Source organism: Rhinatrema bivittatum, chromosome 4 (genome assembly GCF_901001135.1).
Source record: "Rhinatrema bivittatum chromosome 4, aRhiBiv1.1, whole genome shotgun sequence".
Classification (NCBI taxonomy): domain Eukaryota; kingdom Metazoa; phylum Chordata; class Amphibia; order Gymnophiona; family Rhinatrematidae; genus Rhinatrema; species Rhinatrema bivittatum.
Genome location: NC_042618.1, coordinates 218,833,169 through 218,845,902, shown reverse-complemented (window position 1 = coordinate 218,845,902; position 12,734 = coordinate 218,833,169). Strand labels below are relative to the sequence as shown.

At 46.9% G+C, this 12,734-nt stretch overlaps 1 protein-coding gene across 1 annotated transcript in view; it reads left to right on the top strand.

Annotated features, from left to right (window-relative positions):
- Positions 1-12,734, top strand: part of UTP20 (UTP20 small subunit processome component) — a 399,297-nt gene that overhangs the window by 314,105 nt on the left and 72,458 nt on the right. The window contains exons 48-53 of the mRNA XM_029599719.1: positions 59-175; positions 1,287-1,457; positions 1,784-1,915; positions 7,490-7,600; positions 7,933-8,012; positions 8,103-8,172. Of these exons, the coding sequence (XP_029455579.1) occupies positions 59-175; positions 1,287-1,457; positions 1,784-1,915; positions 7,490-7,600; positions 7,933-8,012; positions 8,103-8,172 (681 nt within the window). The remainder of the gene's footprint in view (positions 1-58; positions 176-1,286; positions 1,458-1,783; positions 1,916-7,489; positions 7,601-7,932; positions 8,013-8,102; positions 8,173-12,734) is intronic.

Genomic DNA, 12,734 nt, shown 5'->3' with positions numbered 1-12,734 from the left:
CGTCGGTCAGAGCCCATTTATAAGGTAGATTTTAGTTCTGCTTCTCTAACACTTCCAGCTTCTGCACATGAGTTTGAAGAAATCCAAAATCAATTCCTCAGATGATCATATTTTGGAAATGCTGGATCCTTTTGTGCATCTGCTGATAAACTGTCTGCAATCTATGGATGTAAAGGTACAACACACTAAGCAAAAATTCTGTTGTTCCTCTCTTTGCTGTTTTCCAGTAGTACTGCTGCAGTCACTTTGGTGCTGCTTTTTTTGTTGCTGCTGTTGTCTGTCCCCTGTGCTTTTTCTCTGCCACACTCTGTTCCCCAGAGAGCCCAAAGGCTGGAGGGGGCACCCTATCTGAGGCGCACGCACTGTTAACACCACTTGTTGGCAGACAGGGGCTTCTACATTGACAGCAGCTGTCTTCCCTCCCTGCCTAGGCTCGACTGCACCACAAAGTCGAGATCTATTGAGGTCCAAGTGGCCTCAAAGTCGAGATCTATTGAGGTCCAAGTGGCCTCAATAGATGGAGAATTTGGAGCACAGGGCTTTGCCTGGTTCTGCCTCTTAAAGCATTTAGGGCTAGACAGGAATTTAAAAGGCATCTGGATGTCTTCTCCAACCCCCCTGGCAATATTAAAGAGCTATGGGTATCTCCCAGCTTCTTATGAGGATTTTCCTCTATTTTCTTTTCTTGCTACCTGTGAAATCCATTTACATGTACTTTTTAACAAATACAGAAAATATATTCAGTTGCTTTAGGATGATAATTTTAAAAGCGTTTCTTGATGTATCAGCACCTCAGTAAGGGAAAATCTAATTAAGATGAGCAGGGCAGCACTTCCTGGCAGGTAATGCCCTGGTGAGAGGAGCTGAGAACCTCGAACTTGCTTGGTAAGATGACGTAACAGGTAATGCTCCGTCTGTTGTAAGTTTTACGCTGAGATTTTAAAGTCAAAATAAGCCAAAAAAAAACAAACTAATTTCATTACAACAAAAAAAAAACAAAAAACTTTGTTCACTACGACAGTTGTGAAACTTCTGTTTACTTGCAAGTAAACAGAGTCATTCTCCATAAAATGTAACCTGCGGGTTTGTGCTCATTTTCTACTGGTTAGATCATTTCACAGGCATCTTAATTGTCATTCTGAGTAAATGTGGTGGTCTTGTACAGATGTTCTTATGTTCTTATTCTGTGACTCTGATGTGATGCTGTCTGCAGTAGCCTTTTGTGGTTGCTGTAGGCCCTCCAGACTTGTTCCCACTTGAGATTAACATCATTTGTATATTTCCAGGTTATTACTGCTGCTCTGCAGACCTTGGTTTGGATGTTAAAATTCCCTCTGCCGTCTGTAGAGACAAGTACTGAACAGCTGACCAGGCAGCTCTTTCTACTGCTGAAGGACTACGCCAAAGCGGGAGCTGCCAGGGGGCAGAACTTCCATTTGGTTGTAAACTGTTTCAAAGTATGTTTTTTATATTTTCTTTCCTAAGAAATGTAGTAGCTAGCCCAGCCTTGGCTGCTGGCTTTTTAATGATGCAGCAGGGTAATGAGCATAACACTGCAGCTAAATCCGGAGTGATATTCTCTCTCCGGATTTTGGTTCACGTCCATGCTTAATTTCAGGGAGAGGACAATAGGATGTACCTTTCTTTGCTGTGTGCAGAGAGTGGTAGTGAAATATTAAGAAGAAATATTACCCGTCTCTTATTTTGCAACACTGTGCTCTAGGAGCCAGTCTAAAGAATACATGCTGGTTAATCGGGATTCACCCTGACTTTCAATTTTCAGGTGGTGACTTTACTTGTGAGAAACGTGAAGAGCCCCCTGATAACAGACAGGCAGCTGCAGGTCTTGCTCGGGTATGCTGAAGAGGACATGTATGATTCATCTCGGCAAGCGACAGCATTTGGCCTATTAAAGGTGTAGTAGAGGGGTTTTTTTTGTGTGTGCACTGAATTGCTCACAGAACTCTTCCTGTCTGCAGCATCACCTCATGTTCTATTCTGGAACAGCTCTTGGTGGCTAAGTAGGGTAACAGCCTTTCATCTGCTTCTCTCTCTGTATTGTGTGTGTGTATATATATGAGGCAGCACCTCCGTTCCCTGTGACCAGACACTTATTACAAACCATTCCCAACAGGCAGTCAATACCATTAGTTATTCTGCTATGTTTAGAAAATATTTACATGTGGTATGCTGGTCTAGCTGAGATCCAGCATCCTTGCAATAGGTAGGATTCAAGTTCAGGTAAAGAATCTGCTCACTAAGTGCTTCATGTAAGACTCTCACCATCAGGAATTTCTTTCTCCTTTCTCCTCCTCCATTCCCATATTTCCTCATTCCAGTCCATCTTGTCCGGTCTGCTAAGATGGCAACTACATAGCCTAGTCAGCTGGTTAGCTTTCTTCAGCCCTCTCACGAACCAAGGTAACAGCCTACGGCTCCATCTTGTCTCTCACTATTAAGCGCTTCTGTGACAAAATGGCAACTATCTTATGACACAAACTTGCATCAATAGCAACCGTGTTTATGGAACATACATCATGAATACGTGATCTAAGATTTATTCTCATGTCAGTGGCCCATGTCAGTGGTTTGTACTTTACTGAAGGTTTTTGGCCTGTCAGCATAATTTAGTCTGGCTATTTCCGCCTTCTTCATTCCACTTATCTTTCAGTTACTTTTCACTTCTAATTGAAATGGACATTGTCAGACCTCTGCAAGGGTTCCTGCCAAAGTTGTTGGCAAAACTTCTAGCAGCAATGAACCTGCTGGCTCATGGAACGCTTTAAGAATACAGAATCCATCTTGAAAAGGAACAAAAAAATATTAGAAAAATATAATCAGAGGGGAAAGCCAGTGAATGGCAAAATCTCTGACTGATCACACCCTTTTACAGAATTGGGCAGCACCGTTAGTTCACTGCTTATATTTTTTTTCCACACATACTTTGAATGCAAAACAGGCAGACCACCTCTGTCATTCCAACAGAGCATTTGGGAGTGGTCAGTGTGATGGCTAGAACACAAACGGGGTGAAAATTGAACCCCCAATTCAGAGACCCCTCCCCCCCCCCCCCATCACTCGCTACGTGCCCATTACAAATTCACTTCTTCTCTTCAACCAGTGCTCAGGCCCTAGGGACTTTATCGCCATGTTCGTTATCTTCCATAGTTCTGTGTTCATTAAAGTACAGTGTTATATAAACAATTACTGTGGTCGGGGTTTCGATAATCCAATCGCCTGGTGTGAGTGGATTTTCATGGCTAGCAAGGCTGCCCGAGGAGCCGGGAGGTAACACTGATTCCTATTCATACCCCAGATCAGTCCAGACAAGTGAGTTTTGCATAGAGGAAGAGAATAAAAACTTTTCAGGCACTGCTATATAACAGAGAGCGCCACCTGCAGTCCTTCAATATTTCCTTGTCTCCAGCAGATGGTAGAGGTGCAAACCTGCAGTCTGAGAGAGTAAAAAAAAAAGAAAAGAGAAGATTTTGAAGAGACGCTCCCTGAGGTGTTAGGTAGCTTCGTGAACCATCCTTCAGGTTGAGCGGGGAGGTTGGCAATCCCTGAGCAGCTTTAAGCCGCAGCATCCATGAGCCTGAAAACCAGTGGTCCTGGTTCCCTTATTCTTCTTGAAGGCTTTTTCCCCTTAGATTTTCTTCAGCAGCAGGGAAGTATTTATCCTTTCTGGCTGGGGATTATTTTGGGAACCACTGTTTCTTTAAGAGTTTAAAAAAAAAAAAGAAGCAAGCGGCGGAAGGTCGGCAGATAGTGCGATCGCATAGATGGCTTTCGTGGAGGGAAGAGGCTGTCAGTTCGCTACGTCTGGAGCCTCCGGGGCATTGTTGAAGAGCTGGTGGAGCATCGGGACAGGGTGCGCTACTTCCGATTTGGGCTGCGATCATGCCGACAGTGTAGCACAGCAGGCAGACCCGACCATGTGTGAGAGTAATGGTGCCTGCATCGGCCTCCGAGCACGGGAAAAAGTGTCAGGCCTGTGGCTCCATTTCCCCTCCAGAATGTTCTTCTGGAGGGGAAAGATCCTCTGAGAAAGCTGCGGCCAGCAAAAGTGTCACTCGTACTCAGGGCCCTGTTAAAGAAACTCCGGAGAGTCTTTGCAGTTGCTCAGGCAGGAAGGATACAAGCAGCGCTAGACAGGAGGTCTCTTGGGAGCCCAGGGATTCCCCTCCCCTGCTTTTGCCAGCAATTCAGACTGGGTTGGAGGAACAAGGGGAGGAAAGTCAGGCAGAGGAGGTCGTGCTAGATGCTAGGAATGATGATGTGGAAGAATTCTCCACAGATTTTGTCTTGCTGTTGCGCAAGGCCTATTTGGCCAGAAATAGTACAAGAGGTAAAAGGCCTCTGACTCAACAGCCACAGCATCCTTCTGAGGTCTTCGCCCAGGAAGTTGGGGGACCTGCTGTGCCATTTAGGACTTGCCCTTCCTAATGTAGGGGAAGATTCTGAAGTTTCAGATGATTTATAGGATGGTCAAGAGGATAATCCTGAGGTCAAGATGGCAGTCAACAACAGCGGATGGGAACCATGATGAGGTGAAGGATCTTGTAGACCCGGACTAGGTTCCGATGGCAGAGGGGAATGACCCTCAGGTGGTCTGCCTATTCCACAAAGAGGAGTTGAAGCTTCTTATTCCCCAGGTGCTGAGGAGCTGGGTGTTAAGGTGGACCAGGAAGAGTCGGATAATGAAGGAGTGGACCCAGTGCTGGATGGTCTGAGAGGTCTACCAAAAGACTTTCCACTGCTTAAAAGGATTAAGCTGGTGAACTGGGAATAGGATTTTCCTGAAGCAGGTCTCAAGGTGGCCAAGGCAATGGTGAGGTTCTACCCTTTCATGGAGACAATTAAGATTGAAGGGGAATCTGTTATGGCTACTTTGCTACAGGCTAGAAAGCCAGCCACCTCGCTGGCTTATGTCAGAGTATGGAGGGTGTTTGAGTCCTGGTGTGTAAATGAGGGCCTAGATCCATGGATTTTCCACAAATCTTGGCCTTTTTTAGCAGGGTTTGTCCAAGGGCTTGGCCTATAATTCACTTCGTATACAGGTGGCGGCCTTGGGTGACCTTCGTGAGAGGTTGCAGGGAAATCCTTTGGCTGCCCATCTGGAAGCTGTATGTTTTCTCAAGGGTGCCAAACATTTGCGGCTGCCAGTGAGAAGAACATGTCCCTCATGGAATTTTAACATGGTCTTGCAAGGTCTTTGTAGTGCCCCATTTGAGCCTTTACAGAGAGCATCGCTGAAGGACATCAATTTGGAAACAGTCTCTCTGGTGATGATTTGTTTGGCCATATGGATTTTGGAACTCCAGGCTTTATCCTGAGAACTGTTCCTGCGGATTTCAGATACTGGGGTGACTTTGTGTACCGTGCTCTCGTTTTTGCCGAATGTTGTTTCTTCTTTTCATCTCAACCGTACAGTGGAATTATCGGCGTTTCCGAATCTGGCTTCAGAAGGATCGCATGCGAGGGGACTTCACTTACTGGATGTGTGGCGGATTCTGTTGCATTATCTTAAGGTCACTAACAATTTCCAACGTTCAGATCTCCTCAAGAAATCTGAAGAGCAGCAACATAGTCTTCCCATCAAACTTTCACCAATCACTACAGTTTAGATGTGCAGCGCCAGGAAAGGCAAACTTCACTGGGGGTGTGCTGCAAGCAGGTCTTTCGGGTGCCCACCCAGTGTAGGGGAGCTTTGGGTACATCCCACTTGCCTTGACTGATCTGGGGTATGAACAGGAAAAGAAAATTGGTTCCTACCTGCTAATTTTCATTCCTGGAGTACCCCAGATCAGTCCAGAGACCCATCTCCTGGTACTGAAAGACTGATGTAGTTGTGATAAATATTAATGCAGAACCTGTTCTTATTTGTATATATTTTGAATGTTAGGACTGATGGGTTTTCAATGCCTTTGTTGGATGGGAGGGCTTCATTTCAGGGGGCCCCAACTACGTTTGCCCTGGTAGAGGGCGTTGTTTATTGCTTTTGAGTTTGTGGCTCTACTTAACTTGGTCAATACTGAGAGACTGCAGGTGGCACACTCAGTTATATAGCAGTGCCTGAAAAGTTTTTATTCTCTGCCTCCATCTGCTGGTAAGGATGCAAACCCCACTTGTCTGGACTGATGTGTGGTATTCCAGGAAAGAAAATTAGCAGATAAGAACCAATTTTCCTATTGGGCCCGGTCAAGCCCTGGAAGCAGTCTGCATTATCTTTGGCCTGGGGGGCAGATGAAGAGGCCTCTTTGGTCCTATTGGAGTCTGGGAGGCAGCAGCAGGGTAGCAGGTAAGAGAAAGAGGGTTGAGGGAGAATGAGAGGAGGAGGAGGGGAGGAAAAAAGGAGGAGAGGACTTTGCAGTTGGGTGGGGTGGGGGAAGGCAGGGATGAGGAGTGAAGAATAGAATGAGAGGGGTAGAGAATGTGAAAGGATTGAGAAGTGGCATGAGAAAGGTCTGTAGTGGGTGAGAGGAGTAGCGAGGGGGTGGAAGATGTGTGAAAGAGTGCACAAGCTGTCCCTATCCCCACCTCCAAACACATTACCAGGGAAGCCTAGTGAATACATAGCAAGAGCACTTTATCTCTATCGAGTAACTCCTAGAGTAATTTTCATATCCTTGATTGTTGTATTTATAATGAGAAATCGGATAATAATTATTTTATGTTAATTGGGTTTCTTTTAGTGCTGATGGAGCTAAGGGATTTATAATATCTGTATGTGATCAGGCATGCACCCTCCCCTAAATAGTGCCATTGATGCACTTTCTTCCAGTTTCTTGCCTCTTCTGGGCAGAGATCGTCACTCTTGTCATGAGACAGAAACATTCAAATACTTAGCAGGCTTTAATAAAGAGGTGCAGTTTGCCATAGAAAAAAGAAATTCAAGGATAAAGGGTCATGATACGAAGGCAGAGGAGGCCTTTGTTGATGGGGTGTTAGATGCTTGGAATAATCCGCAAGCAGAGATAGCAGAAACCAAAACTGATAGAATTTAAGTGTGCTTGGTGTCAATACAGAGCAGATGGGCAACTCTGATCTTCATGCACCACAAACAGGTCTGGTTTTCAGGACATCTGCAATGAATATGCATGAGATACATTTGCATGCAATGGGATGCAATGAATTAAATTATATCTCATGTATATTCTTTATGGATTTCCTAAAAGCCAGACCAGTTTGTGGCACTCAAAAGACCGGAGTTGCTTACCCCTGATATGGAGAGGATGCTGATAAGAACTGTGTTGAGAGATTGAATAAAAGAAATAAAAGGACCCTAGTTGTTGGTTTAGGTATATTAACCTATATGCTCATCCATCCACAATGGTAAAAGACGAAAGAGAGAGAGAAACCAAAAGTGACCTGGATCAGTGCCTGCAGGAAGTCAAACTCATACGACTGATAGCTGATGTTACACAACCTTAGCCAGATTACTGCATTAAGCAGCGTAACTCACACTCTCCCTTTAATCTTTCAAAAGGCCATTTTATCGCGAAAGCTGGTGGTTCCTGAAATGGATGCAGTCATGCAGAAGGTGGCCAGGTTTGCAATCACTGGACAGAGCGAGCCGGTCAGAGTCCAGTGCAGGCAGGTGCGTGAAACGTGACCTTCCATATTAGCATGTACCAAAAACAAAAAAATGTTTAATAGCAACATTGAAAATGTTGCATACAGATTATTATTGAACATTTCATCTGGTAATAGATGAGAGCATCACTTTTAAACATCTGAGAAGTTTTTTAGGTGTCTCAGTTATTTGCCATTAATTGTTTGTGAATTTTATAGACAGCATAAAAAGCAAAAGAAACAAAAAGAGTCAAAATTTCTATTTTTTTGGTCAATCTGGCCAATAGTAAGACTCATTGTCTTTGCATACTTTGTCTGATCAGAGTAGAAACTAGTTTTTGGTCATTTGTTTTTCAGATTTACCTGAAATATCTTCTTGATTATCCTCTTGGGGACCAACTGAAGACAAATCTGGAGTTCATAATTGCACAGCTTAAGTAAGTTTGTGTTGGTTGATCCAAGGATAAAGAAATTTATCATTGAATTTGTTGACTTTTAACTTTCTCTTTTTGGTAACTCTCTGGTAGTTATGAATATGAGACAGGAAGAGAATCTGCTTTGGAAATGATTGCGTACCTCTTTCAAACCTTCCCCCAGGTAAGTTTCTTTTTGTTTGGTAAGTACTGGTTTCTTCCTCTTAAAGCAGAAATGTATTTATTTTCTTATCTTGTGATACTGTTTGTGTGAAAGGTGAGCACTGGTTAACATGTTGCTGTTTTCTGCATTCCTGGTAATATTTTGGAGCCCCCCCCCCATAATGTTTCTATCAAGCTAATTGCAAATTGTTTTTATTTTGATACCTAAACAGTGCATCACTGATGTGAAAGTATTGGGAACTGGATGTATTTTGTTTGAGGATGTTTAAACAAATACTTCCATTTCTTCCTGCTACACCAGTCCAGATAGGTGGATTATGTCTTTCTACCAGTAGATGAAGGCAAATGGTACGGCAACTGGTGGTGCAGCAGTATTTCTTGTTTGGCATGCCTCCTGCCGAAGGGATTTAGACATTGGTTTGTTTGGGTCAGGCTCTTGGTTCTCACAGGACAAGCAGGATGGTTGTCCTCACAAATGGGTGACATCGAGGATGGAGCCCACCACGGAAAACTTCTGTCAAAGTTTAAACAGAACTTTGACTGGCCCCTACTGGGCATGCCCAGCAAGGCACTGACCCTGCAGCCAGCAGGGGTCTCCCTTCAGTCTTCTTTTTTCCGCGCAGCAGCTGCCACGCGGTGAAAGGAGCTCTCTTACCACGTTCCTGACAGGAATTCGGTTTTTTCTTTCCGAAGAAAATTTGCCCCTCAGGGGTCTCCCTTCGACAAATTTTTGTCACCTCCGCGAAAGCCGGTAAGTTTTTTGCCGATTTTCATCGACTGCCGTCGATTTTGGCCCTAGAGGCCTGTTGGCACTTACCAATCCCGCTGCTAAATTTGGCCCTAGGCCATGGCGACGGGGTTCCGTCGTTGTCCGGATTGCACCCGGACTATGTCAATCACAGATCCCCATCGGGTCTGTGTTCTATGTTTGGGAAGTGAGCATGATGTCCTGACTTGCACTAAATGTGCCCTAATGACACCTAAGGGTCGTAAAGCCAGGATGGAGAAGATGGGGCTCCTCTTCCATGCACCCACCCCAACGCCATCGATAGCATCGACGTCATCGGAACCGGCACCGTCGAAGTTGCACCACCATCGTCAACCCTCCGGTGACCGTCCTCCACCGATGACTTCTCGGCCGTCGACTCCTGTCCCCTCCCCGGATGGGCGAGGAGATCGGAAGGATAAGCATCGCCATCGACGGCACAAGTCTCGGCCCGTCGAGGATCCACAACCATCGACCTCTGAACAGGCCGAGCCACCGACGAAAAAGCCTCGGTCAGACCTGGCACCGTCCACGTCTCGTTCGCAGGCACCGAGGAAACCCACACCCTCCCGGGGTGGCGGGGGCCGTGATCCCACCGGTTACGGTGGTACTTCCGGCCCTGCCTCAGCCTCCCTCTCCCGTCGAGCCGGGTATGGTTACCCCTGGTCTCCGGGCAGAACTGGACCGGCTGGTCCAGGAGGCCATCGAGAATGCGATGCGAAGATTCCAGCCTCCACCGGCACCGCCTCCGGCACCGATTCCGGCACCGCCTCAGGCACCGACCTCAGCACCGACTCTGCCACCGAGGAGGGAACCGACCACCGAGCCTCTAGTGGAAGCGTTGGCACCGATACTAAATCGTATGGAGGCACTCATGCGAGCCTTCCATCGGTGATTCCAGTAGCACCGACTACACCATCATCTCCGGAAGGACATTCATCGACAGGAGAAACACCGTTCCGGATTCCCCCGTCCGGTGTCGTTCCATCGGTGCCTTCACATACCTTTCCACCGATTTATCCTTCGGCTCCATCGATTCCAAGATCGGCACCGATTCCATCGGTAGCCCCCGAAGCCCTCGATGCCGTTCACAGTTCCGCTTGCAGCACCGATTCCATCGATGCCTTTGGATCCTCTACCAGGTCCTTCAGGACTGCAAGCCCTACATGATCCTTATGATACCTGGGGTGATGATACATCTTCAGATACAGATTTACCATCCCCACCATCTCCTACAGAGAGTAGAAAACGATCTCCTCCTGAAGATCTCTCCTTTATAAATTTTGTAAAGGAGATGTCAGAAATTGTGCCTTTTCAGCTGCAATCTGAGACCGATGACAGGCACCAAATGATGGAGCTGCTCCAATTTCTGGATGCCCCAAAAATTATCGCTTCCATCCCCATTCACCAGGTATTTCTGGATCTTTTAAAGAAAAACTGGGAATCACCTTCATCTGTGTCGCCAGTTAATAAAAAAGCTGACTCAACATACCTCGTTCAGTCAGCACCAGGATTTCAGAAGTCTCAACTGGATCATCGCTCTGTTGTAGTTGAGTCTGCGCAAAAGAAGGCCAAGCGCCTAAAACCACACTCTTCCACTCCCCCTATCAAGGACAACAAATTCCTTGATAGTGTGGGAAGGAAAGTGTATCATGGGGCTATGTTGATATCTCGCATAGCTTCATACCAACTTTATATGACTCAATACAACAGAGCTATCCTTAAACAGATGCAGGACTACGCTGACACATTACCGGACCAATACCAGCCACAGCTTCAAGCCCTCCTTCACAAAGGATTTGAAGCTGGGAAGCACGAGATCAGAACGGCCTACGATATCTTCGATGCTTCCACGAAAGTCTCAGCTACTGCCATCTCAGCCAGACGTTGGGCTTGGTTAAAATCATCCAACCTTCGCCCAGAGGTCCAGGATCGTCTAGCCGATTTACCCTGCTTGGGGGACAATCTGTTCGGAGAACAGATTCAAACAGATTGTGGCGGAATTGAAGGATCACCACGAGACGTTGAAACAACTTTCGTCTGTTCCATCTGAGGTATCCTCCAAACCACCACCTAAGAAGGACTCTAAAAAGTCATTCTTTCGGCCACGTCGTTATTACCCTCCGTAGACTAGGCCTCGTCCGGCTCGATCCTCCACCAGACCTCAGCTACGCCAACCTCGGAAACAAAGACCTGCTGTAGCCCCACCTCCCGGGCCTGCGGCAGGCCTTTGACTTCCCAACACGGAGCACATGCCATATCCCACTCCCCCACATCCCTGTGGGGGTCGTCTGTGCCACTTTTTACAGCATTGGATACGGATTACCTCAGACCAGTGGGTGCTGGCAATTATCGCACAGGGTTACCACCTCAATTTCATAACTCTTCCGACAGACTCCCCGCCTCTTCAAGCGTGGAGTCTATCCAGCCACTTCACTCAATTACAACAGGAAGTATCCCTCCTTTTGCAATCAAATGCTATAGAACCTGTCCCTCCCTCTCAACGAGGCAAGGGATTTTACTCCAGGTACTTCCTAATTCCAAAAAAGTCAGGAGGGCTACGTCCAATTTTGGACCTTCGGGCCCTCAACAAGTACCTTCAAAAAGAAAAGTTCAAGATGGTAACCCTGGGCACGTTACTACCTACTCCCTCTGCTGCAAAAAGGGGATTGGCTATGCTCCCTCGACCTCAAGGAAGCTTATACCCATATTGCGATAACACAATCCCATCGCAAATATCTGCGGTTTCTAGTAGGCCGCGACCATTATCAATACCGAGTACTGCCTTTCGGTCTGGCATCTGCTCCACGAGTCTTCACCAAATGCCTCGTAGTTGTAGCAGCATTCCTCAGGAAGGAAGGTGTCCACGTATACCCCTATCTGGACGATTGGCTAATCAGGGCCTCCACCCCTCAGATTGCCCGGTCCTCCCTACAATTGACAATCAACACACTCCTTTCCTTAGGGTTTCTTGTCAATTACGAGAAATCTTGCTTCGTCCCATCTCAAACCTTATCTTTCATTGGGGCAGACTTGGACACCTTACAGGCAAAGGCCTACCTTCCGCTTCAACGGGTCCAAACTCTCATGTCCCTAGCTCACCAGCTCCAGTCTCAAGACACGGCCACGGCTCGCCAGTTCCTCATCTCCTAGGACACATGGCATCCTCGGTTCAAGTCACTCCCATGACCCGACTAGCCATGAGAGTAACACAATGGACTCTACGACACCAATGGATTCAAGCTTTTCAGCCTCTGTCCTCCATAGTCACAGTCACACAAGCGCTGCGCCTATCCTTAACCTGGTGGACGACTCAGGTCAACCTCCTTCAGGGCTTACCCTTTCTTCCACCGGATCCGCAAGTAATCCTAACCACCGACGCTTCTCACATCGGTTGGGGAGCCCATGTGGACAACTTTCAAACCCAAGGGTTATGGTCCAACGAGGAAGCCGAACACCAGATCAATTTCCTGGAACTTCGAGCAATCCGCTATGCGCTCCGCACTTTCAAAGATCATCTCTTTCATCAGATAATCTTAATCCAGACGGACAACCAAGTGGCCATGTGGTACATAAACAAGCAGGGAGGCACAGGCTCCTTCCTTCTGTGTCAGGAAGCTGCGCAGATCTGGGCGGAAGCCCTCTCCCACTCCATGTACCTCAGGGCCACTTACCTGCCGGGAGTAGACAATGTATTGGCAGACCGGCTGAGCCGTGTCTTCCGACTGCACGAGTGGTCACTCGATCCTCTGATAGCGACCTCTCTGTTTCACAAGTGGGGTTCTCCCCGCATAGAC